This window comes from Patagioenas fasciata, chromosome 11 (genome assembly GCF_037038585.1).
Source record: "Patagioenas fasciata isolate bPatFas1 chromosome 11, bPatFas1.hap1, whole genome shotgun sequence".
NCBI classification, from domain to species: domain Eukaryota; kingdom Metazoa; phylum Chordata; class Aves; order Columbiformes; family Columbidae; genus Patagioenas; species Patagioenas fasciata.
The window spans coordinates 19,768,775-19,791,444 of NC_092530.1; the positions used below are offsets into that span (position 1 = coordinate 19,768,775).

General features: G+C 44.7%; 1 protein-coding gene across 4 annotated transcripts; it reads right to left on the reverse strand.

Annotated features, from left to right (window-relative positions):
- Positions 1-837: 837 nt before the first annotated feature.
- IL13RA2 (interleukin 13 receptor subunit alpha 2) lies at positions 838-21,792 on the reverse strand. 4 transcript variants are annotated; one of them, XM_071813538.1, is made up of 11 exons: positions 21,541-21,792; positions 17,722-17,793; positions 12,696-12,871; positions 8,788-8,939; positions 6,619-6,772; positions 6,040-6,160; positions 4,334-4,518; positions 3,813-3,970; positions 2,788-2,932; positions 2,053-2,155; positions 838-1,148 (listed from the first exon to the last, which is right to left on the reverse strand). In XM_071813538.1, the coding sequence occupies exons 3-11, from the start codon at positions 12,775-12,777 to the stop codon at positions 1,106-1,108; spliced, it is 1,143 nt and encodes a 380-aa protein (XP_071669639.1). In that variant the 5' UTR covers positions 12,778-12,871; positions 17,722-17,793; positions 21,541-21,792; the 3' UTR covers positions 838-1,105. The 4 variants fall into 4 exon arrangements, with proteins under 4 accessions (XP_071669639.1, XP_071669640.1, XP_065702604.1 ...); XM_071813539.1 differs by lacking the exon at positions 21,541-21,792 and adding an exon at positions 19,134-19,269; XM_065846532.2 differs by lacking the exon at positions 17,722-17,793.
- Positions 21,793-22,670: the final 878 nt, after the last annotated feature.

The following is a 22,670-nucleotide window of genomic DNA, read 5'->3' on the forward strand; positions in this document are numbered from 1 at the left end:
TTTTATCTGGTGCTCTCCTCCTTTGGTTGCTCCCCAAATAACATTGGGTTGTTGCCCATTTAGCAGTGGAAGCAGCTGATAGTGATTGAATAATTTTGCAGTTGGATATGTAAGACAGCACTTGCTGTGTTGTTTCGTGCCCAATTGGATTAGTATGGCTCTTTACATAGCTGATTGACGCAAACTTGATTTTCTCTCTGAGCTTTTACTGTTCTCATTTTGAACAAACGCTCCTGTAAGAAAACAGGTTTTCTGGATTGTTCAGATGAAACGAAAGCACATCTGGGTTTGAGTTGGTTAGTTCCTTGACCCAAAACCAAACCAAGACAAAAAGAAACAAACAGAATAGACTTTGAGGACAGTTTCTCATCTAGAGTTGATTTTTTTTTTTATCATCATCATAGGGAATTGCTCCTTAAAAACCACTCAGCAACTTCATCAGCTGAATACGTGGTGTTGAGAGTCATCTTGGGTGCTTCGTTGAATTTTGGTATCTCATTTCTCCTCTGAAGCATTTGTCTTTTGCAGTAGCTGTGGTCATGCCTTTTTATAGCAAAAGTTTCTCTCAAAGCCTACCCACTTCAGCTTTGCAACAGATAAGGCATATCAGCTAATGAAATAAATAGTTCAAGCAGCTAATGTTCAGCATTGAGGTGCTCTCAGCCAGCTGAGTATTTGGGGAGTAGGAGGACTGGTGAGAGCAGGGTGGGGTACAGTGATTAGATGTAGGCGTTTGTACTGAGCATTGTGTGTGAGGTGCTGCACTTCAGTGTGTGGCCTGTTGACATGTAGAGTCCTTAAAAAAACAACAACAAAAAACAAACCCACAGAGCAATGTGTCATCTATCTACGGCACTTTGCACTGCCTTCTTTTTCTCCCTTGTCCTGTTATCAGAAACATCTTGTTCCAGAGTCAGTTTAAGACTCCTCCAATAGTTTTCTGGACCCATTGAGGACTTGAATTGCAATGACCAGCCATGCAAATTGACAGCAGGTAGGGAAGACCCACGTGGGCTACAGAAAGCTCAGGGCTTCTTGGCTCTTCTTGGGTGATGTTTTAAGACCAATCCGTCAAACACAAGTGGTACAGTAGTCGCAAGCAGAGTTAGCATCCCACCGATGTGTGCAATGGCTTTCCTGCTGGGGATCTGAAATGGGCACAGATTGTTATTTCCAGCACCAAGAGACAGCTCGGGACACACTATAGCATCCCTGTCACCCACCACGTCATTCCAGTGGCAATGTGGAAAGTATTTGCTTTTTACCGTTTTCTTGCTAGTATCTACACTTTCTTCGATTGCCACAAACCAAAACATTTGAAAGGCAGAAGCAAGACAAAGATGAAAGAGCATGTGTCTCAAACTCCATGCATTCAACTACCAAACAGGTGTTAGTTCATCACTGAAGACAACATGAAGGCATTTCTATAGCCAGTTCTCCCTCATCAGTGATGCGTTAAAAGTCATATTAGAATAACTCCCCAATTGCTTACACTATATGGCCATAAGAACAAGATAATAGTTATCAGTACCAGGGGATCAGTTCTCTCTAAGTGATTCTTCAGACCTGAAGCAAATGTCATCAGTATCAATAATTTGGATATGGGCAAATCTGTGTCTGCTTTCCACATGTGCCACCATTGACATTAATGCAAACAACTGCGATGGGAACACAAAGAGAAAGAGGTCTTAGCCCATAAAAATGGCATTTCTTTAACACAACGAGTACAAATCTCTGCTGCCTAAGTGGTTTGGGGGAAGATAATGGCATTATTTATGCTGCTGTGTGTACCTTTAACAGGAGCAGTCTTGGCTCATATGAGCAGGATTTGGGTCTCTTTTGTGAATTTGTGGGTTGTCGTGAGGCATTTCATATCAGAGACAGTCATGTTTACAAGCTTGTTTCCTGAAAATATACTGTTGTTTGGTGTCCAGTCTTAGAGCACCTATTAATGTTTGGCTCTTAATATTTTTTATGTTCTTTCATTTATAAATTTAGTCTGAGACACTCACATAAAAGCACATTGCATGGACAGGCTGCCTTGGTACTTACCTTTTCTTGCACTGGCCAATCAATGTAAATATTATGAGGCTACTGGACAAACTCAGAATGACTGGAATGAGGATAAATAGCTGCTTGTCCTCTTTTCTGGGCACTGCAAAGACAAATGACAGCAGGTAAGAAAACACTAGGTTGCAGAATGGGTCATATTACCTCTTACAAAGCTTGGGCTCAGATGCAAACTCGGCATGTCCTGGTTTGTTACCCTACATTAACCTATATTTATTTATCTATTTATTTATTTCAGACACATGCCAGGTGTATGTTACTAGATATCGTAACATACTTATTCAGGATGAGATATACCCTGCAAATACACGTAGCCGCTGCTATGTGCTTCTTTCCTTCCTTCTATATCTCACAGCAGAGCAGTGCACACAGGGACTGCCCTATAAAGCCTACAGGGTGCAAAGGAGCTGATCTGTGGTACCATGAGGATGTCTTGCAGAGAGCCTCTGAGTACCACGTGCCCTCTCTTGCAAAAAGATCGCTCCTCCATCTTAGCCGTGCAGAAATGTTAATATTTTGGGGCTTGCCAGCTAAGTGCACTGGAGGTGAAAATCCGTAGGAATGGCAGGGTGGTATAATAGGTTGAGGGTGTAACTAAACCAAGATTCCACTTCCAGTACTGGACACCGCAGATGCTCGTGGCAGCCATCAGCACTTGGTCCCAAACAGGCTTTATAAAAGATGTGAAAGAAACATTGGCTATTTCGAGTTCCATACCAGAGAAACACTCCTGTGTCCATTCACTCCAAAAGCCCTGGTCAGCACAGAAAATATTTGTTCTCCCTCTGACTCGAACACATGAAATGCGGCTTTGATTTGCTCTGGATATTGTTAAAGTGGTCTCCATTTGGGTTGATACAGACTGAGAAACAAAACAGAGAGAACAAATGTCAAGGAATTAATTACATGCCACCACCAGTAGCTCTCTGGCATGTCTGGATGTTTCTGAACATGCTTTCCAGGTTCTGCAAACCCTTGGATCATATTCTAGCAGTTTTGAGTGATTTCATAGTAGTTTTGAACCAGGTAATGCAATAAGATGATTATGGAGATGAATCTACTGAAAATACATACATTGGAGGGGGGTAGGGGAACATCATATTTGTTGCTATTTATGCCTGCTAATTTATGGAATCTTCCATTAAATTAGCTAAGAAGACTCGTTGTGATTAAAGACGAAAACATCCTTCTGATGTCCCCTATGATTAAGTAGTTCTTGCCATTTTTGCTATCAAAACTGTACATGGATAATGCAAAAGGAAAAAAGCACCATGAATAAAAGACATGTTGTATCATAAAAATCATAGAATCATTTTGATTGGAAGAGACCCTCAAGATCATCCAGTCATTCTGTGTCCCAGGCCAGTTCTTTGGACAGATTAGAATTACAGTGTCATTAGGCCAAGTTGTGCCACCCTATTCAGGAAGGCAATCCACAGGAGACCTGACAGCCTGCTGAGATGACAGGCAGGAGGCCTGAGAAAGTGATCCCTCACACTGGGATCTGATGCTGCTAAAGCAAATGCTGTGCAGTAGGAACATGTGCAACGGAGCAGCAGGTCAGTGTTTTCCAGCAGTGGTATCAGCTAAAGTCTCCACATGCTCTGTGCACAGGGTTGCTAACGTGCTCTCCACAACTCGGTGCAAACCTCAGTTTTACAGCATGCCTCCTGGCTGCTGGCCATCAGGCAGAGCACCCCCACCATACCCCCTCCCTGTGGCATGGTATGTGTTGTCCCTACCACCCAGGCAGCCTTGGTCTCCCCCTGATCTTCTGCCAGTTGAACCTCATACTCCAGACACTGGGGCGGCGTTTCACTGCCCGGTGGGCTCCATGCCATGTGAAGTTCCTCAGATGCAGACATGGAAACCATCAGCTGCTCCGGGGGTGAGGGCTTTGCTGGGCAAGGGAATAAAAAGAGAGAAGGTCAAGAGGTGCAATGAAACAACTCCTGGTGGGAAAGGCTTCAGTTAATCTGAACCTCTGCCCCTTTTCCCTGTTGGTGGGATTACTGAGCTCCCATTGAGCCTTCCAGGTGAGCAATGAGTGGTGTTGGTCACTTGCAAACACTGCTGGAAACTAAAGTCCTATGTGGCACACGCCACAGCCACTTCTCCAGGAGGACAATTTACCCGACCACATTACAGGTGCTCATTTACAAGAACACAGATTTGTTTCAGCCCCTTCATGCAAGACCTGAGCCTTGGGCGTGTGGTGGCTGCGTGGGTCCCCAGAGCCCTGCTGCTCTCCTGATGTTGTTACCTAGGTTATGAAGGCGAAGGGTGACGTACAACGGCCGTAGCAGTGTGGCTGTTGCTGAACCATTGACACAAATGATCAGGTCCTTGTATTCTGCCTGGCTCATATTTTGCAACATGCAGCCAACATTTACACCGTGATCCTGAATATAGTCATCACACTGCGCTGCACGGTCCAGCCCCTCGTACCTAGCGATGTATTAGGAAAACAGAAAGAAACGAAATAATAGGCAAAGCATTGGCAGTTAATACTTGGGTGAGGTTTGTTTGTTTGTTTTTTTCCAAGATTGGACCTGAGCCTTAAGTATTGCCATTATCCTGCCCACCCTTTGTTTTTCACAAGTGATCCAAAGCACAGTGTTATGAAGCCATCACTTGGACTCCTACTATTGGAAAAGTGTGGGGAGGAGACAAAAACAAATTAACATGCACAAATGGTTTCCCAGGTTGGTTTGTAGGTTGTGTCCACTTCTCCCCAGACCAAATGTACAAACACAACCCTGTCCTCTAAAACTACCTCCTGTCTTTGGGGCCACTACCCAAAGCTTAATCCCTGGCCCCATCCTGGAAATATTAAGTGGTTTTTCATATTGCAGTTTATGACTCCTGCTGGGTTAGTGCCCTTGAGGAAGAACTGAATCCAGCCTCTGTACTCTATGCCTAGTGTCCTTCACAGCACATTATGTTTTGGGGAAAAGACTTCATCTGGTAGTACTATAAAAATCAGCTCACAGGGATCAAAGGATGCCATGGCAGTGTTCCCACCTACTCTTGTTATACAATGGGACCCAGATCCAAACACCTGGTTTTGTTACAGGCAATTAAATAAGGATGGGTTTGGTGGGGTTTTATTTGTGGGGTGTTTTTGTTAGGGAAAAGACGTGAATTTCCATGTTTTCCTTCAAGTAGACCTTTGTAGCCAGTAAAATGATTTTAAATCAGTGTTTCTGCTTTGAAGACTATTTCCAAGAGCTACAAGGAAACTATTTTTAAAAAGCAGCTATGGTTTCCTACACATAGTCCCAAGACATGAAACTGAATGATTTCACAACTAGTCATCCTTACCATAATTTCATAGGAATTGAAGCACAAACACAGCATTTGTCCAAAACCACTGTCTAGCTTTGTTTTTCTTGCAGAACAGATTTGTTAGGCAGCAGTATAAAAGAAACAACCGAGAAACATGTATTATTACTGGCTTTTGGCAGTATGGTTGCTTGTATGAGATGTGCTAAGGCTATGGAAATATATTCAAAGAGTAAAACCATTAGTTAACAAGAAGCCCAGCTCTTTGTATAGGGCTCACTGAGCTTTGTAACCTCCTGCTGAATCCTGTCCTATAGAGATATACACACTGTGGTCAAGGGAAATGTGCGGCTAGAATGATCCATCTATGTTCAGGGAAGGGAAAGCACAATGCTTTGTGAAAGACAACATGCAGAAAGCACTCCATGGGGGATGAATAAAAGGGAAAGAAGGAAGGGAGAAGGCACTCCCTGTAGAAGGTCAGCACAAGCCTGATTTTAAGGAAGGAAGTAGGGATTTCCTTGCCAGAAGGCACATGTTGCTTGGAGCATTATTTCTGCTCATTCTGAGTGGATCGTGTAATAGCATTACCAGCCACAAAATCATATTCAACACAGCATTTTAGTATCCTGAGAGGTTCATTTGATTACTGCCTGGCTGATTTTCTATTTTGCTGAGACATACCAATAATATAGTCCATAATGTACGCCACGAGGAGTGAGATGACCTGGTTTCCAAGTGCACTTGAGGTACTTCCAGTCATGATAGATGCAGTGGAAATTCTGAACCTCTGATTCCAGTTTTCCTGTCAAATGAGAAGGAAACAACCACCATTTAGAAATGTAATGGTCAGGCCCAGCAGAAACATCATTTTACGTTTTTAAACAACTGTGTGCTGCAATTGAAGGACAAAAAAGGGAAGAAACAGCCAGTCACCATTACTAGATAGCTTTTCTGCCAAGTTTCATATGAAAGCCAGTTCACTGTACTTAGAGCAGAAAGATGCATAACTGACCTTGCCATTTAGCAGTGGAGCTCATGCAGCAACCCAGCCAAGTCAGGTTGCAGGCAGAGGGAAATGAACCCCAAGTATCCAGTAGCCAGAGCCACAGCCAGTGGAAGCCGAGAGATGCTCTGGTGTCTCACACCTCAACAGGCCCTGCATGGGCTCATGCATCCAGCAACCCTCAGGCAAGCAGCGGTTCATGCAATAGGCTCATGCAAAGAACAAAACTACACCAGGTACCGCAGGCTGCTCCTAACCTTGCAATGGGACCTGAAAGGTGGCAAAAATCCAGTCACTTCGCACCTCCATATCATTGGTACACTGTCCTTCAAGCAGTGTCTGTATCTTCACTTCAGCAGTCCTGCTGAGGTCAAATCCAACTCTGAATTTTAGCTTTTTGGTAAAAATAACCTGGTTGAAAGACATATTTTGTAAGTTCCTCTATTGTCACTACGTGTGCTGCAGAATTAGCTACCATTGCTCCTGCGCTGGCTGCAGGTAGGCTCAGTCATGTGCTTTAATGTTTCTTTAAATTTCTGCCATGCTTCTCCTGCCTAGGGCTTCTCCAGCACTCTTGTATCACCTGCTCTGCCCAGCCTCGCTGGTTTTGGGTCCCCCACCTTGCAGGCCACGAGCAATGACAAGATAGAGCAGACTATGATTCAAGGGATCCTCACTAGAGACACTGCAGGGGGGAGTCTAACAAGGATACTGCTGTAAATCCCCATAAAATACACTTGTTCTTGACATGAGATAATCAGACACAGAAGGAACAATGAGTCTTGTAACTGATGGTTCCTACGGAAAGCACAACCCTGCAATGACTGAGTAGCAGCCAGGCAGCATAGTACAGGCTCATTGCCTGCTGCTGGGCTTAGTCCTTTGCAGGACTTTTTGAGCACCCCTGCTGAAGGTTAGTTTTTCTTTCTTTGTTCGTTTGAGCTTTTTTCACCAGACTTACTCCCCCTTACTTTACAGAAGAGAAAAATCAGTTGGCAAGAGTTAAAATAAATGACAGGAGAGATAATGTGTCACATTAGCTCAAGCAGGACAGACATAACACGCCATAAAATGCTCGTGAGTGCTGCAGCGGGACCTGCCCTGGCCCAGCCCACAGTCAGGCTTTTTGTCAGCAGTCCCAAGGTGGAAGAGGCATGTTGAGCCAGGAGTTTCTAACAGACGTTGATGACTCTTGCTTCTGCTGGTGTCCCATGGGTTTTTTTCAGACTGAGTCTTCTTCATGACCTTATCTGGTGTCAAGGTTTTGGCAAAGTACCAGAGACTATATTTTTTTTCAACTTTTTAAATCTGCCTTATGTATAAGACACTTTTCTAAGTTGTGATTTAGGGAATTCTGATGTGTTTTTAGAAACTGTTGTGGGTTTTTTTGTGTGTGCGCGTTTGTTTTTTTTTTTTCCCTTTGTGGCTTTTAAATGCCAGGCAAATTGTCATACAAGAATCTACACAGCTGCATGGTTGGGAGTGTGCCATGCCTCACAACCGATGTTAGGTCAAAGAGCCCCTTTCCATGTCCTTACAATTGCAATCCATAGCTGAAACAAGGTGGGAGTTAGCACGCTTTTCCACCTCTGCAGGCTCCCATGGGATGGTTGGACCAAAACCCATTTGTGTAGTGGCTGAGTGCAGCCTGGCAGCCTTGGCTTTGCTGCCTCAGGCAGATGGAGTAGATGACCATCTCACAAAGGACATGGGGAAACCATTCACAGAAAGAGGCTGGTTCCACAGCACTGCTAACCCAATGTGACTGCTTCTTCTCTTTCTACCCGGTCTCTTGAGCTGGCAAGCTCTTTAGAAATTCTGCTTTAAGATTATTAAAAAAACAACAACAACAACAACAACAACAACAAAATCTCTCTTTCCTTCAGGACACCAATCTGTATTTTGTGTTGTTGAGGGACATCCTCAGCATATTTTCTCATGTGTCCCTCAGTATCTTGCGCCAACCATACAGTCTGAGGTTCTCCTCTCCCCTGCTCCATTTACCTTCCTAAGCCTGCAGCAGCTTTCATATTCTAAGTACTCCCAAAATATATTCCTACAACTCTTCCTGTACTTTACTCACCACTTTGCATCCCACTGAGTTTCTGTTCAAGCCCTGTAAAGGATTTCTAAAAAGTGTAGTGCCTTTTACAATGAGGAATGCTACTAGATAGTATTGGATTATTTTTGCCAGCAAACACCACACCCTTTCACAGAAATAGCCCCTTCTCTGACATTGCTGTTCTTATATTTCAAAACACATTCCCATCTAGCAAAAGTTTCAAAACCCTGGTACAGAGCAACTTTTCATGGAAAGCTGGAACTGCTTGACAACCACTTCTTGAAATCCAAACATAAACCTATGCAGGAACTAAAGGCAGAACAATAGCCCAGATTTACAAGGAATAAACTGTGCTTTGTCTTACCTTCCAGTCTCTGTCACCAGTGTTGCGGTATTCAAACTTGTATTTCACTGTGCATTCATTGAAGGTTTGTACATTGGGTGGAGGCTTCCACTCGATATCGAGAGAACCTAAGAGTCCAGGATCAGTGATCTGAAGGTCTTGTGGGGGAGCAACTAAATTGAAAAGAAAGCAGGGTGGGGAGGAGGGAAAGAGTGTCATTGTAAAGAAAAACAACAATAAAAAATCAGCGAATTTGCTGAGGGGACCAATGCAGTTGCTGGAGGTGAAGGGAAGCACAGCTGGTCCAGGTCCAGCCCTGGCTATTTAATAGCCTGTTCACAACCACCATGACCAAGTTCTACTCCTGCCCATCCCCCAAAAACCCGGTTTTGCTGATGCTCAGAGAAAGCACTCAAGAACCACTGAAAAGGCACAAAGAATGCCACATCTTTGCCACTATTTTTCAAGCTGTCTTAAGCAAAACTGCTGTCCTGGGATGACCTTTCAAGTCCTATATTTGCTTATATTTAACTTGTGATAGTTACTGAGTGTCATGACAAGTATCCTTGTGAACACTGTGTTCAGCACATACACCAGCACAGGCTGACAGCTCACGGCGTGCTGTCAGGGAAATTTATATTCCTTAACTCTAACAGACACAAACCACCCCTGTTTCTTTAAATATTCCTTTCAAGTATGTTAAAGAGTAATGAAAAACCAAGACAAAACCATACAGAAGCAGAAAAGCAAAGAGTTAAAAATCCTTCTTATTTTTGACATCTATCAGCTATACAAAAAAGTGCTTTTATAGTCAACCTGGGTTTTATTAGATTCGTGTAAGGTGCTGCCATATGTTAATAAATCAGCATATATTCTGGATGAATTCCATACTCAGATATGCTTCCTAAATGTCCAGCTCTGTATGGAGCTGTCATTCACATGACAAAAGCTGTCTAGGCTATTTAGTGTTATCAGCTCAAACAGAGTCAATTTTTGTAACATCTAAAGTAATTTTTCTCCACTGTCTAAAGGTGAGGTTATCCATTTGGGTTTCAACATATTCACAGCATGATACACTTATTTTTGTGGTGATTTGGAGCCCATCTCCTGGCAGTGTCAGTCCAGCATTGCCACCACTTCTCTGTTTAAGTCTGGCTTTCAGGTTCCTGGCTTCCCTGCCACCTTTTTCATGTCTTCATCAGGATTTACAACATTTATTCCTTTTTTTTTGAAAAAAAAAATCCATGGTGAAAGCAGATCCTGAGAATATCTTTCAGTGGAAGACACTGATATAAATCAAACTTCAATGTGCTTCTTGGAAAGCTTTCAGGGAACATCACTGGAGGATTAATTTCTTCTAAGGAAACACTCCCAAATGAAACATGCCACAGGCAGCAATCTTAAGATCCCACATTTCCCAGAGTGTAAAGCTCCACAGGAGATTTGCTGTTACATTAGATGGCAAAGTAGGATATCATGGCAATGTGTTCAGGGAGGTGCTGGTGCAGGGAACAATAGACTATAATAATTTGGAGAAAAAATAGATTTTACGTATTTTTCAGTGTAACAAGTAAAGTGCTCTCCTTCCCACCAGCTGTGAGCCCCATGAATGCAGTCGGGGTACAGAGGGTGGTGGTGGGCTCGCTCTAGCTCCAGGGGCAATGGGGCACAGCCCTGCATGTGCAATATCTGGTATTCAGCAGCCCCGTGTTCTTGCAGTAGGCAAGGGTGTAGTATCACTATGACAGGCACAGATTTCCCTGCACAGGGAGCTCGGTGTTTAAGCTGGGCTCTTGTGAGCATCAGAGGTGGGAGCCGGGGAGAAGTGAGGGCATCTCACCCAACTCCTGGGTCTTTGCAAACATACAAAGGCTCCAGCAAGCAGCTGCAGGAGGGACAGCAAGTTTGCGGGACTGGCACTTGAAGAACTGTAGATGCTAAAAAATGAATGAGTGGTTCATCCAGAACGACAATTTATAGCCACACTGAGGAAGGAGAGGGGAGAAGGTGAAGGGGTGTTTCTCCCACTGGTCAGTCCATGAGGGTCTGCGTGAGGAAGGGTTTCCACATCACCAGACATTGTGTCCTGGAGCTGACCACTGTTGTGGTGGCTGACGTGTAATTTCCTTAAGAGGCTGGCCCAGGAGATCTACTGGAAGGGCTGTAAGCTGGATTCTCCTGTGCTTGGGGAAATCCTCCTTACTAGCTTAATGCTGAGCCTCACAACTGTGCTAACAATGAAGTAAAAAGCTGCTAGCCTTTATCATGAACTTGGTGATAAGCTGTCAAGAGAAGACTAGATTCGTCAAAAACAATTAATAGCTAGAAACTATAACACTCTGAAATTTGTTTCCAAACAAAACTGTTTGTTTCCAAACAAAACTGCAATATTTTTTCAAAATGATTGCAACTGTAAGCAACAATTCTTGCAATATAAATTTTGACCAGATTTCAGAGGGAATGGAAAAGCTTTTTTTTTGGATGTTTCTTGTGTTCTTGGATTTGATTATTTTTTAAATGTCAGCACTGCCTCTTGCAGTTCCTAGTTTTCACAATATTGCATGACAAACCATACGGAACACAGGACTAGAAATATTCTATTTCATTATCCATTATCTTGAAGGAATGCTGCTCCTCAATGTGTTCTGGCGGGGTGCGGAAAGAAGAAGAAAGAAGAAAGAAAGAAGAAGAAGAAGAAGAAGAAGAAAAAAAAAGAAGAAAAGAAGAAGAAGAAAAGAAGAAGAAGAAAAGAAGAAGAAGAAGAAAAGAAGAAGAAGAAAAGAAGAAGAAGAAAAGAAGAAGAAAAGAAGAAGAAGAAAAGAAGAAGAAGAAAAGAATGAAGAAGAAAAAAAGAAAAAATAAGAAGAAAAAAATAAGAAAAGGCAAAAGAAAAGAGAAGTTAAAACAAAGCAAACGCAACAAACAAACACACACACACAAACTTCTCTACGTGATTTGCATGGCAATGAGTGGGGTAGTGATGTGCTGGCTGCAGCCCTCAGGTCCACTCACTCCTGCCGTGCACACTCACTCAAACATCACAGCTTTGATGACGAACCACCTGCTCACTCCCAGCTGCCTCCCTCTGCCTTGCCCCACATCCAGTGCCTCAGGCTGTGCAAGCAGCAGCAGGAGGCTTTGCACTTTTCAGCGTATTTTGCAGCTTGCCAGGTGCCCTCCATGTGTGCATCTCTCCATGCTGGACAGGCAATTTTGGTGTTTCGAGGAGCCCATTTTTAAAGCTGAAGCTGCTTTTTTTGGTGCAGAAGAGATGCGTTTGCTGGCAAATTACCATGATGCTGGCTGGCAGGACAGGGAGCCTCTCAGTGCCCTCCTGGCCATGTTTTCACCTCTCCACCAGGCACCAGCTGCAGCAGGGAGGGCCAGACCTGCTCGCTGTCCATCAGAAGGAAAGCTTCTGGGTGCAAAGTCCCAGCTACCAAAGGCCAAAATTGCTGGGGCTGGCAGGTGTGGTACAGCAAATAGGTGCTTGAGGTCTTGAAGCAAAGGGTGCTGGAGGTGCCATTGCCATGGACGATAGCTTGCAGAGCAATATTTTTTTAGAATAAAATATTATTCTCCAATTATGAATAAGCCTTGTATTTCTTATACCTTGCAAAGTTTGTCCATCTGGGACCATGCTCAAGAGTATTTATATATCCAAGTGGTATTTATATTTAATAACTCTATATCAAATAACATATTCACTATGCACCAAAGGCGCTTTCTGCTCCTTTTGCAGCTACTCAGAAAAATACCCACTAAACACACAATATATTCACACAATCGATTGCAGATTTATACTAATAAATCATCATCTCGCTGTAACACACAAGAAAAGCTCCAGCTGAAGGACTAACTTCATAAAGGGCCTGAGTAAATGTGAAGTACACGTTAAACAGCAACACGAGGAGCATGCTGAGCTTTACCTGAGGTGTGGTAGAAGGAGGAGGAGACCATGGAGCCCCACATCAGCATCATGGAGAGAGCATAAAGCCACCGGAGAGCCATTCAGAGGTAGGATGGCAGAGGAAGGACTTCAGAAGTTCTTGCTGGAAGGTGTGAGGTGTCAGAAAAGCTGTCCTGCAGCACGTGTGGAAGGAGGCTGGAGAAATAAAGCAGAATTGAAAAGCTTCAGCACATTGGTGAGGCCCTGGCATTCCCTCTGCAGGGTGAGCACTGACAACAATTGCCTTTTAACTTGTTTACCAAGTCTGATTAATCATTTCCCAGAGGACTTTTATTTGCAATTTTTGGGGATGGCAACATGTGAATGACTTTGGCTACATTTGAAATAGTTTCTGGCTAACTAAGCACATTCTCTGCAGGCACGTCAGCATGTTCTTCAGTCACTGAGCTGTCCGCCGTGCGTTTTCTGTGGAAAGAGTGATGCAGCTGAGAGACTGACCCGCCTGCTGTAGAAGGGCCTCAGACCAATGACATTTTCATTAAAAAGAAACTCAAACCAGAATGCCTGAGCCTTGCCTTATCCCATAAACAGGCACACCTTATAAAACTGTCCAACAGGAGCTGGACTTGATGATCCATGTGGATCCAACTCCGGACATTCGATGATTTTATGAACTGTCACCAGTGTTTTTGGCTTTCCTGTTTCAGGATTTGGTGAGTAACAAGAAAAAAAAAAGCAGAGAGATAATTTCCTTTCTAATTCACCCTCCAACAAAAAACCAAATGGCAGGAATGTTTGTGAGAAGTCTTCTTGGCTGTCATAATAATTTTTGAAGGGGATAAATTTCTCTTCCTGAGCAGGTCTGCTGGAGAGAAGATGGGGACTGGGAGGGAGAGAGGAACAGAGTTTCCAGGAGGAGCTTCTCCTTCCCTCATATTTCATACTGAAAGTGGATAGAAATTGCTGCCTATAGACACACCAGCCCAGCTTGCTTCTCTGTGGCAGAAAGCGCATGGATTATGGGTAAAAAAAATAAATAAAAAAAAATTAAACATACAGATATGGTATAGATAGAGTTAGATAGATATCATATAGATTAGAGATATAGATATCAATCTTTCTGAAGGGTAGAGGCCACTGCTTGAGCTTTGATTGTGTACGAACATGGTGACATTTACATGAACTTGCTTTACACTGTCCACGCAGCCTTGGCTACAAAATATGGACTCACAGGTCATATTCTGGCATGGCCACTTACTCCACAGCACCCACAGCTATGGTGTGACAGTACAAAATTGGGCGTCTGCTAAATGATAGAGGTTCAAGTCAGAGGGAACTTGTGAAAACTGAGGGTTGGGGCCAACAAAAACCCCATCATTTGAAGCAGAAGTGGCTCAGGGGAGCTGGAGGAGACAGGTTGAGCTGGGAAGGAGGTCAGGGAGTTTCAATTAACCAGAAATTCTAACTGACAACACACAGTGGCAATTAAAAATATATAGCAATTTTAACAGTTAATTTTCAATTTCAATTAATATCAAGTCCCCCCACGTCCACAGAGGAGTTCCAGACAGAAGAAATGGCTGGAATTACTTCTTGACATATCAAACAAGAAATAAAACTTGTGTTGGTGCAAACCTGTCTGTATGCATAAGTCTCTGCCTCAGAAAGGTCTCATAATTCAGTACAAGGTTGTGATGATGAGGAGAGATGACTTACAGAGCTGGGAAAGCAGCAGCTATAACTCACAGCTGGTGAGCAACAGCATCCAAGGACTGTGCATGAACGTTAGTGGGAGGAAGCTTTTTCCATTTCCAGTACAGTTAATTTTAGCATATTCACAAGATTTCGCAAGGCGAGTAAAAATAAACAAAGTCTCACACAGAGAGATTTGAAACCAGCAAAGTGCTCTTACCTGGATGTCTAAGTGCATGGGAGCCTGTCTGCCTCTGGAGTGATGAGCTTCTCAGCAGCCTCTGCTCAAAACTTTGCATTTTGTAGAAATTTGGAGGTTTTTCAAAGAGGCCAATCTGTTCTCTTCAGGGATCAGATGCCACAGCACAATGTTATGGCACTTGCCACACAATCAAAGGCTTTAGTAAGCCAGCACTAGAGCAGACCTCATTTCCAGGATTTATGAGGTGTTGGCATTAATTGTTCTTATATCTTTGTTCAAGTAGGTCAAAACATTGAAATGTTTAAATGATTCATTAAAATGAAAACCAAACGGCATCATCAGTTTAGGTTGCCTGCCAGAGGCTGCACAAGCCCCTGCAGCAGCACATGGGTGTCTCCAGCCCCACGTGGTGCCTCGACCCACACAGCTCTGGCCGGGGTCCCTGGAACAGTCCCAGTCTGACCCACCACAGCATCTCTCCCTGAGCTTGCTGGCTCCAGAGCCAATCCAGCTGCTCCTGCCTCTTGGAGCTCTGCAGGAAATATATAAAATTATCCATCCCCTCACTCCTCTCTTGTGGGCTAGGAGCATCAGCACACCTGGCCAACATGACCCTTGTGTAGCCTTGCCTGGTATCATTTACTTTGTCTCTCCTTCCCTGAAACACCCTGAGGGCTCCCTTGGCCCCAAGCCTGGAGCGCCCTTTGCAAGGAGCAGGTGCTCCAACCACACCTGGTTCATCCCAGGTAAGAGCTCTGGTACTGAACGCACCTCACTGAAAACACATCTCGCAATTCCTGGTGCTGTGTTACAGGATCATCCAGGGTCATAACCAGTAATACAGGGATGGGTCATCTCCATGTTGCCTTGTGTGAGTCGAGGGGAGTTGGTTGCAGCAAATCCTCTCCACGAGGGAGAACAAAGGCTGTTTTGGAATGAGTGGAGTCATGTTGTGTGTACCCCAACAAGCACTGGGTGTGGCTGAGGTTGGATCTTCCCATGGCCCAATTTAGGCATACTGAGAAACAGTTCAGACTTAATAAGAACGTTAGAAACTACACCAGGAACTGAAGGAATACATCTTGTTAAGATGAAGACTTCCCCAGAAGCACCTGTACAATACTTACTGTATTGCTGTTTGAACTGATGCCCGAATGAATGAGTCATTGCTTCCCAGTGGATCCAACGGGAGTGTTTTGGAGCAGCAGAGGCAGGATCAGACCATTTTCTGTCTGCCAGTTATTCTCTGCATTTCACTGGGTGCGTGCAGGTAGACATGCGCTCAGGTAGGGCAGAGCTGCATTGGCCATGCAGACCCAGGAGAGGCACCATCACTTCTCTGGTGATGCCATTCCCTTCGCATCAGAGCCATTTGGTTCTGGCACCATTAAGATGCTCTGAAGGTAGAAGCCAATGGAAAGAGCATGACCATCCTTGAGACATTTGAACTTTTTGAACTTTCAAGACATCTACAAGCAAAATTTCAGAACCTTTTTACCTTTTACTATGCCAAAGATAAAAAGTGATCCCATATGTCTGGTTGTAGTAACTGCCTCCCAGAACAGACACCAACTGCTATGTGCTGCATGAGACTACAGTTTTGAAAATAGACATGAGAGCAAGGAAGAGCACTCATACTATGAAGACCAGTTAGTCCTGTTGGGTTCCAAGTGGACCTCTGAAGTGGGGAACCAGGAGGACCGTGACCCACCACTCTCCTGATCTGCAGCCCCAGAAGGTCATGTGGGCTTTGGCTGTTGTTGGAGACCACTGAACAGGTGGACATCACCTTGCTTTTCATCTTTCCAAAGAAAAAAGCAGCAGAAATGCGTAGTACAAACCCTGTTAGCTGGAGTACCCTGTGAATTTTGGGGATGGCAGGTTATGGATGAGTTCTCCCTTCACTGTAGTTGCATAGTGCTGGCTGCTTCTTTCTTTCTTTCTGCAAAGAACAGAGGAAAAAAGTCCCTTGCTGCTGGTAAATGTATGGCCCTACTTTCAGAGTTATGCAAGATTAAGATTTAATGTTCATGTATTTTCATTGTGTAAGCTATTTAAGCAGAAAAGGTCACACTGGATAGATCATTTAAAACAGATGAGAAACATTTGCCAGTAGGGTGAATGCCAGTTCCCCAGTGCTAGAACTGGGTCAATTCCTGAGAAAAATTAGGCTGGGGAAAAAAAAAGAAAAACAAACCACCATAGTTGGGATTTGCAACAATGAGGCTCCACAATGCAGCCAGCAGCATGGAACAGCCAGGGAAGAGCAGAGAGTGCAACTCCATGACGAAAGACTCCTGCTTTTGATACACTCATCCAAGTTGTGCTAAATTGGTTCTATCAGGCAATCCGTTGCCTTCCTATATTGAAATATTGTGATCTGATAGTTCAGGGTAAAAGCTTTCAACTTTGCAAGTCAGCCCTGTGTTTAGAAGTAGCTTTCTATTCAATAAAATAAAAAAATAGAAGACTCCAGCTATGAACAGAACATTTCATATTGAACAGCATGTTTCATTTGATCCAAAGGGATGGTTTTGGAATTGCCCATGGTGCAAAAAATCAATCACTTGTAAAAGCCTCTGAACAGCTGCATATTTCGGGGAAGCCAGTGTCTTTTATACAATTTGCATTAAACAAGCTCTTTCCAAGACACCGGAATAAGACACTCAGCAATTTCAAACAAATCTGTGACTTCCAGCACAGTGTTACAAATTGCACCGAAAAGGGGATGTCACCATGTGGAGACATGCTAGGAAGAGAAACACGGAGTAGTGGCAATAGGCTGATTGTTGCAAGAAAAATCCCTTCTTTGCCTTGATAAATTAAGCACTTAAGGCTTACATGAGAGTTCAGGAAATGATGGAAGGAATCCAGACTCTCTAGGAATGTCCAGCGTCAATATTTATTATTGTGGTAAGTGGAAGCCTTGGTTTTCCCTATTCCTTTGCTGATGGCCACTACTGGAGACTAATCCTGGTTCATATGGCATCTCAAGGAAGGGACAGCAGCTGTTTGGATGTGCCTGTGTTCTGTAAGCCAACAAGACAGCAGCTGTGGAGCTGGCACCATTGAAATCTCTGTGTTCTGTAACCAATTCTGTTCCTAGAAAGGTTAATTCAGCTGAAAGCCAAACATCAAGCACTCACTCTACCTTTCAGCTTACTCCGCCACAGGTCCCCTGCTGAATGAGGCACTCCTTACTCATCCCAGTCTTCTCGTTTTCCTGTAATTGCCAATGAGATGCGTCTGTACGGAGAACGTCTCCTGCATTGGGCTTACACCCTGACTAAAGTGTTCACAACCTGCTGGCTCCTGTCTTCACATTGCAGTGAGTCATCTTCTTCTGCTCCCAGAGCAATTTCTTCCACAACCTACACGTGTCCTATGCCCCCATGTGAATTTGCTCTGACTCTCCCTCCAATGCAGTTGGCCTTGGGCTTTAGCAGAGTTCATAAGAATAATGTCAGTCTTCCTGTGGCACAGCAGCAGCTTTTAATGAACAGCTTGGTGACTGGGTTCTACCCTGGCACACTGGTGCAAATAAAATATTTGTAGAAAAATAATAGACAACAGGCTGAGGACTTAGACAGCACTGACCAACATGTGTAGCTGCATCTGGGAATCAGCCTATGGTGAAGATGGGCTCTGGGGGCTGGGGATGCACAGGGAGGTCCGTGGGGATGCTGGGACTGGCAAGCTGGAAGGGGATAGGAAGCACAGCCTGCAATGCCAGAGCGCAAATTCTGCTGCTAAATGCACCGTGACATTACAGGCAGAACCAAAGTGGAGACACAAACCTGGCAGAGTAACAGCTGCTAATAAACAGGCCACAAATACATCCAGACAGAAACGCAAAAGAAGCTGAAAATTATGATCTCTAGCACAGGACAGCTCTGACATAGCTCCCAGCAGGAGCTGGTGGAACAAAGAGCTGCCTTACGCATACGTGCAGACAGAGCTCTGCACTTGGCCAACCTGACTGGTCCCAGCACCATGAGCACTGGATGTAACCGGGTCCTGTGGCTTCGTCAGGCTCTGCTAGGGGATGCAGAGTTTACAAGGGAGATCTGTACACCCCTGGTCCCCAGGAAGGTGCCATTTCCCCTGTTCCCCCTGTCTGCAGGCTCAGACCTCTGCTGCCCAGAGGCTGTGAAAGCTGCTGGCCCCATGGTTGGAAGCCCAGGGCTGCTGCAAGAACATTTTCTGCTCCTCAGGCAAGCACAGACAGAAATAACACCTCACACCCATCAGACTGAGCTGGAAGCCTGTCTGGAGCAGAGAACCTGAAAACGTCCAAAGACAAATTGTTCCCATTCACACTGTCCTCCCCTGCTTGTCCCCCAGATCAGGCAGGAGACAACTGCAGCCTCCTGGGGACCAGGCTGTGACCATGTAGTTGCTCATTCAGAGTTACAAAACAACATCCATTTGCTTCCTCCCACCAAACCCATAAGCTCCCACAGGTGGATACACGGGTCCCCCAGCCAGATCAGAGGGTGTCTTAGAAAAGCCCAAAGTCTTCTCACCGTGTAGCTTTGAGCCCAGCTGCAAAAATTAGTTTACCTGGAATGGCAGAGGTTCTAAATCTTTGTGCAGCCCTGACTCTAACTCGAGCTGCAGTCACTGGAGTGAACAGAGCAAACCCCCAGGCCGGTTGCCGATGTGATGTGGAAAACTTGTGTGTGCAGCACCAGCCCCACACCGAGAACCTGGTGCATTGCCATAACAGCAGCTTTGTTACCAGAGAGACATGATGGATGGCAGCCAGGCTTTCAATAGCTACTTCAGTATTAAATACTAGGCAGGGTGGGAAAAAAATAAAAATCTTATCCATCCACATCCTTGCGGCTCTCCTGCTGGGATGGCTGAGCCCTGCTGGGGCCACCACGCTCAGCCTTTCATCTGTGACAAATGGCCAGTTGTCAGCCCAGTCTCCCTGTCACAGGTTGCTGCTGGCATCGCACCAGCATCCCACTCCCCACTGGCCACCTGCCCTGCCTCGTGCCAGTTTTTTTTCCAGCAGCATTTACCCCCAAAAGTAGATCAGTGTTCTAACTGTTGGTTTTAATCTTCCTAATTTAACATGCCAGGTTTCACAGGACAGTCATAATTACTTCCAATCTTGTTTTCAAGTTGCTCTGGAATTAAATAGACAAATAAAAAAAGAAGTCTAGAGCTTTGTTATGAAAGCAGAAACATTTTACATAAATTGCTCTCACAGTAAAACAGACCTGGTAGTGTGCAGAAAGAACACTGCAGACTGGCCCCAAGAGCACGGATGGGGAAGGAGATGCGCTGGGCACAGCAGCATGTCCGACATGCAGAGATCAGCCACCTCTGCCAGCACCAGCACTGACAGCTAAAGAGCCAGTGCTCCATCCCAGCTCTCAGACTGTCTTAAAACAAGAATAGCATCATGCATCATTTTTTAAAACTGAATTTTCCTCCTCAAGCTTCCAAGCCCTGGGGACAAGCAAAATAAGTTTCCCTTCTCCTTTAAACTCCATCCAGTGTCTTGTACTGGAGACTTTGCAGAGATGTTGGCAGAGATCCTTCTGGTACGATCACTGTGCAGTGGGAGTAATAAGTGTAAAAGACAAATATTCTGTACAGCTGAATGGCCCAACCAGGGCTGCCAGAGAATCTGGCAATTCCCGCTCCATTTTTGCCCCCCACCTTTGCCTCCAGTGGGTATGCAAAGCTGCAGCACTGCCCCAGGCAGGGGCTGTCAGGGGCTGTGCAGCCATCACCCCAGTCACTGCTGGGTCCCCAGAACACACACGGTGCAGGGATGTCCCGCAGGGAGCCCAGGACAGGCAAACAGCCTCGGGGGGCTGGCAGGGAGAAGTGGTCCTTCCCCCTAACAATGTGGTTGTTGAGTCTTGGAGGCATTTCACAGTCAGAGCCTGGTCCTGCTTCTGCTGCCATGAGCAGGATTTGGCAGCCAGATCCCAAGGGATGAGCATAGGATCAGCTGGCAAATGCAGGAGAAAGGGCAAGGTCCAGATCATTGTCACCAGCTGGTCCTTGAACCCTGAGCTGCTATGCCGAGAGATGCAAAAGTGAATTTGCCCTGGGGGTAGGTAGTTTTCCTGGAGCTCGGGGTGCCTGTGGAGGGGACAGCAGTGCTGGCCTGCTCCCCTGTGCCTTTTGCCTTGTGTACGGTGGCCAGAGATCACCAACACAAACAGCGGCTCAAGCCCTTACATTTCCTGTAAAGATCCTACTGGTGTTGAAATGTGCTTTATTAAATGTTTTATTAAAGGTACAAAGTTTGGCCTCGTGGTGAACAGAAAATTAAAAAAAGAAAAAAGACAAGCCAAAAATACTGAATGGATTTGTCCTTTTCAGATGTGAATCATTTTACACCTTCCCAAAAAAGCAAGGATTAACCCAGAATATCTGCCTGGCCAGGAACAGACAACCCCTCAATGATATCTGCTGACAGCTGTTATCCACAAGCCAAGGCTGATTTAGGACAAGCCTAAATACTGTTAATTATATTGAAAGCTATTTAAATCTTCCCATAAAAGGAAAAATATGAGAAGACACTTCAGTTAGGGAAAGGATTTCAGAACAGCCAAAATGTGATTTGCAAGGGATGGAACACATATTGGTTTAAGAAATGGTGATGTAAACACACACACAAAGTATAAATACTCCTGCCCGAAAATCTGCAATTCAAGCACCACCTTAAACTCTGAGCAGATGCAACCAAAGTTATTTTAAGAACACAAACATTAGTACCACTGAAAAAGAAAGAAGTGCTGGAAAACTTCCACATTTATATGGAAATGCTGGTAAGCATAAAACTTATTCTGCCTTACACCTGAACAGCTATGCTGAGTTTCAAGAAAACACAAAATAAAATTGTAATATAAAGCAGACAAATTCTCCCACCCCCATTTGACTAAATGCAACAGAGAGCGAGTTACTGAGATTCAACGCAGATCACATAGTTACAGCTTACCATAACACGTCAGGATTTTCCTTTCAGCCAGGTAATGTGCAAGACAAAAATATTTACTAGAGCTAAAAAAAAAGAAAACTGGAACAGGAAAATGGAAGGAAAACTCCTGCCTGTGTTCCTGTTTCTAGAGAGCAAGTTTCAAGCAGCTGCATCTAAACATCCAGCCTGAAAGTGTTTTGCGTATAGGATGCACATGAAGAAATAGGGAAGACAAGCTCTGCTCACTGCCCACGGCAGGCGCCTGGCTCAACATCCCCTCCCAGACAGCAAAGTAAGCACATTGCACACATGGGATATAGTAAACAGTCCCACATCAGCCTTTGAGGAATTTTCCTTCCACAAGATGCAATTTGATCAGAAAACCCTGATTAAAGTGAACTGTTTTGTGGAAATACACGGGTTCCAGCTAACTTTGGACAGCCTCCTGCTTGGTTGCCGGCCAAGTCACAGGGAGGTTGCTGGTAAGGCAGCGATGCCGGCATGGGGACAGCATCACAGGCAGATCCCCAGCAAATGGGCAGCAAGCGGCTCACTGTGGGCTCTGGTGTCTAAGGTCTGTGCTAGGGGCTCTGCCACGAGCAGACAGGAAAACCTTGAAAATCCAGACGGGTCTTGAAGGCTGCAGACCTCCCAGGTCCCATTACCTACAACACAGTGACTGCTGCAGCTCTGCATGTTCTGAACTAGTCTGCAGTATCCCAGCTGTGGGCTGGTGAGTCTCCACAGGCAGATGACAGCTGGACTGTTTCATTTGTGGGAAAAAGAAAAGAAAAATACTGTATTAAAGGAAAACACTTGAACCTTTTATCCAAAGGGAAATTTTGGTCTTTGCTTCCCCTGAGTCCTTCCAAACTGCATGAGGCTCCTTGTCATCAAAGAATAGCTTCACTCCATTGTTATTTCCCATGAAATACATTTTGAACAAATGACTGCTGCTTTCAGACAGGAATTCAGCAGACAGAAAAAGCTGTCCCAAGCAGTTATGGGCAGAAGTGACACTGGTGGGATGGAGCCAATTCACTGAGAGATCAGACCTCATGCCCTGAGAGAAGATGCGGGTAGTTCAACTAGAAATTACAGTCCGGGAGGAGGAACTGCTGGCAAGGATGCTTTCCAAGGAGGTGCACGTA

Coding starts and splice junctions, on each gene's coding strand:
- IL13RA2 (XM_065846532.2), bottom strand. CDS start 12,777: ATGGCTCTCCGGTGGCTTTATGCTCTCTCCATGATGCTGATGTGGGGC. Junction 6,773..8,787: donor CTGGTGACAGAGACTGGAAG/GTAAGACAAAGC, acceptor TCTTTCAACCAG/GTTATTTTTACCAAAAAGCT. Junction 1,149..2,052: donor ATTGGCCAGTGCAAGAAAAG/GTAAGTACCAAG, acceptor TGCCCATTTCAG/ATCCCCAGCAGGAAAGCCAT.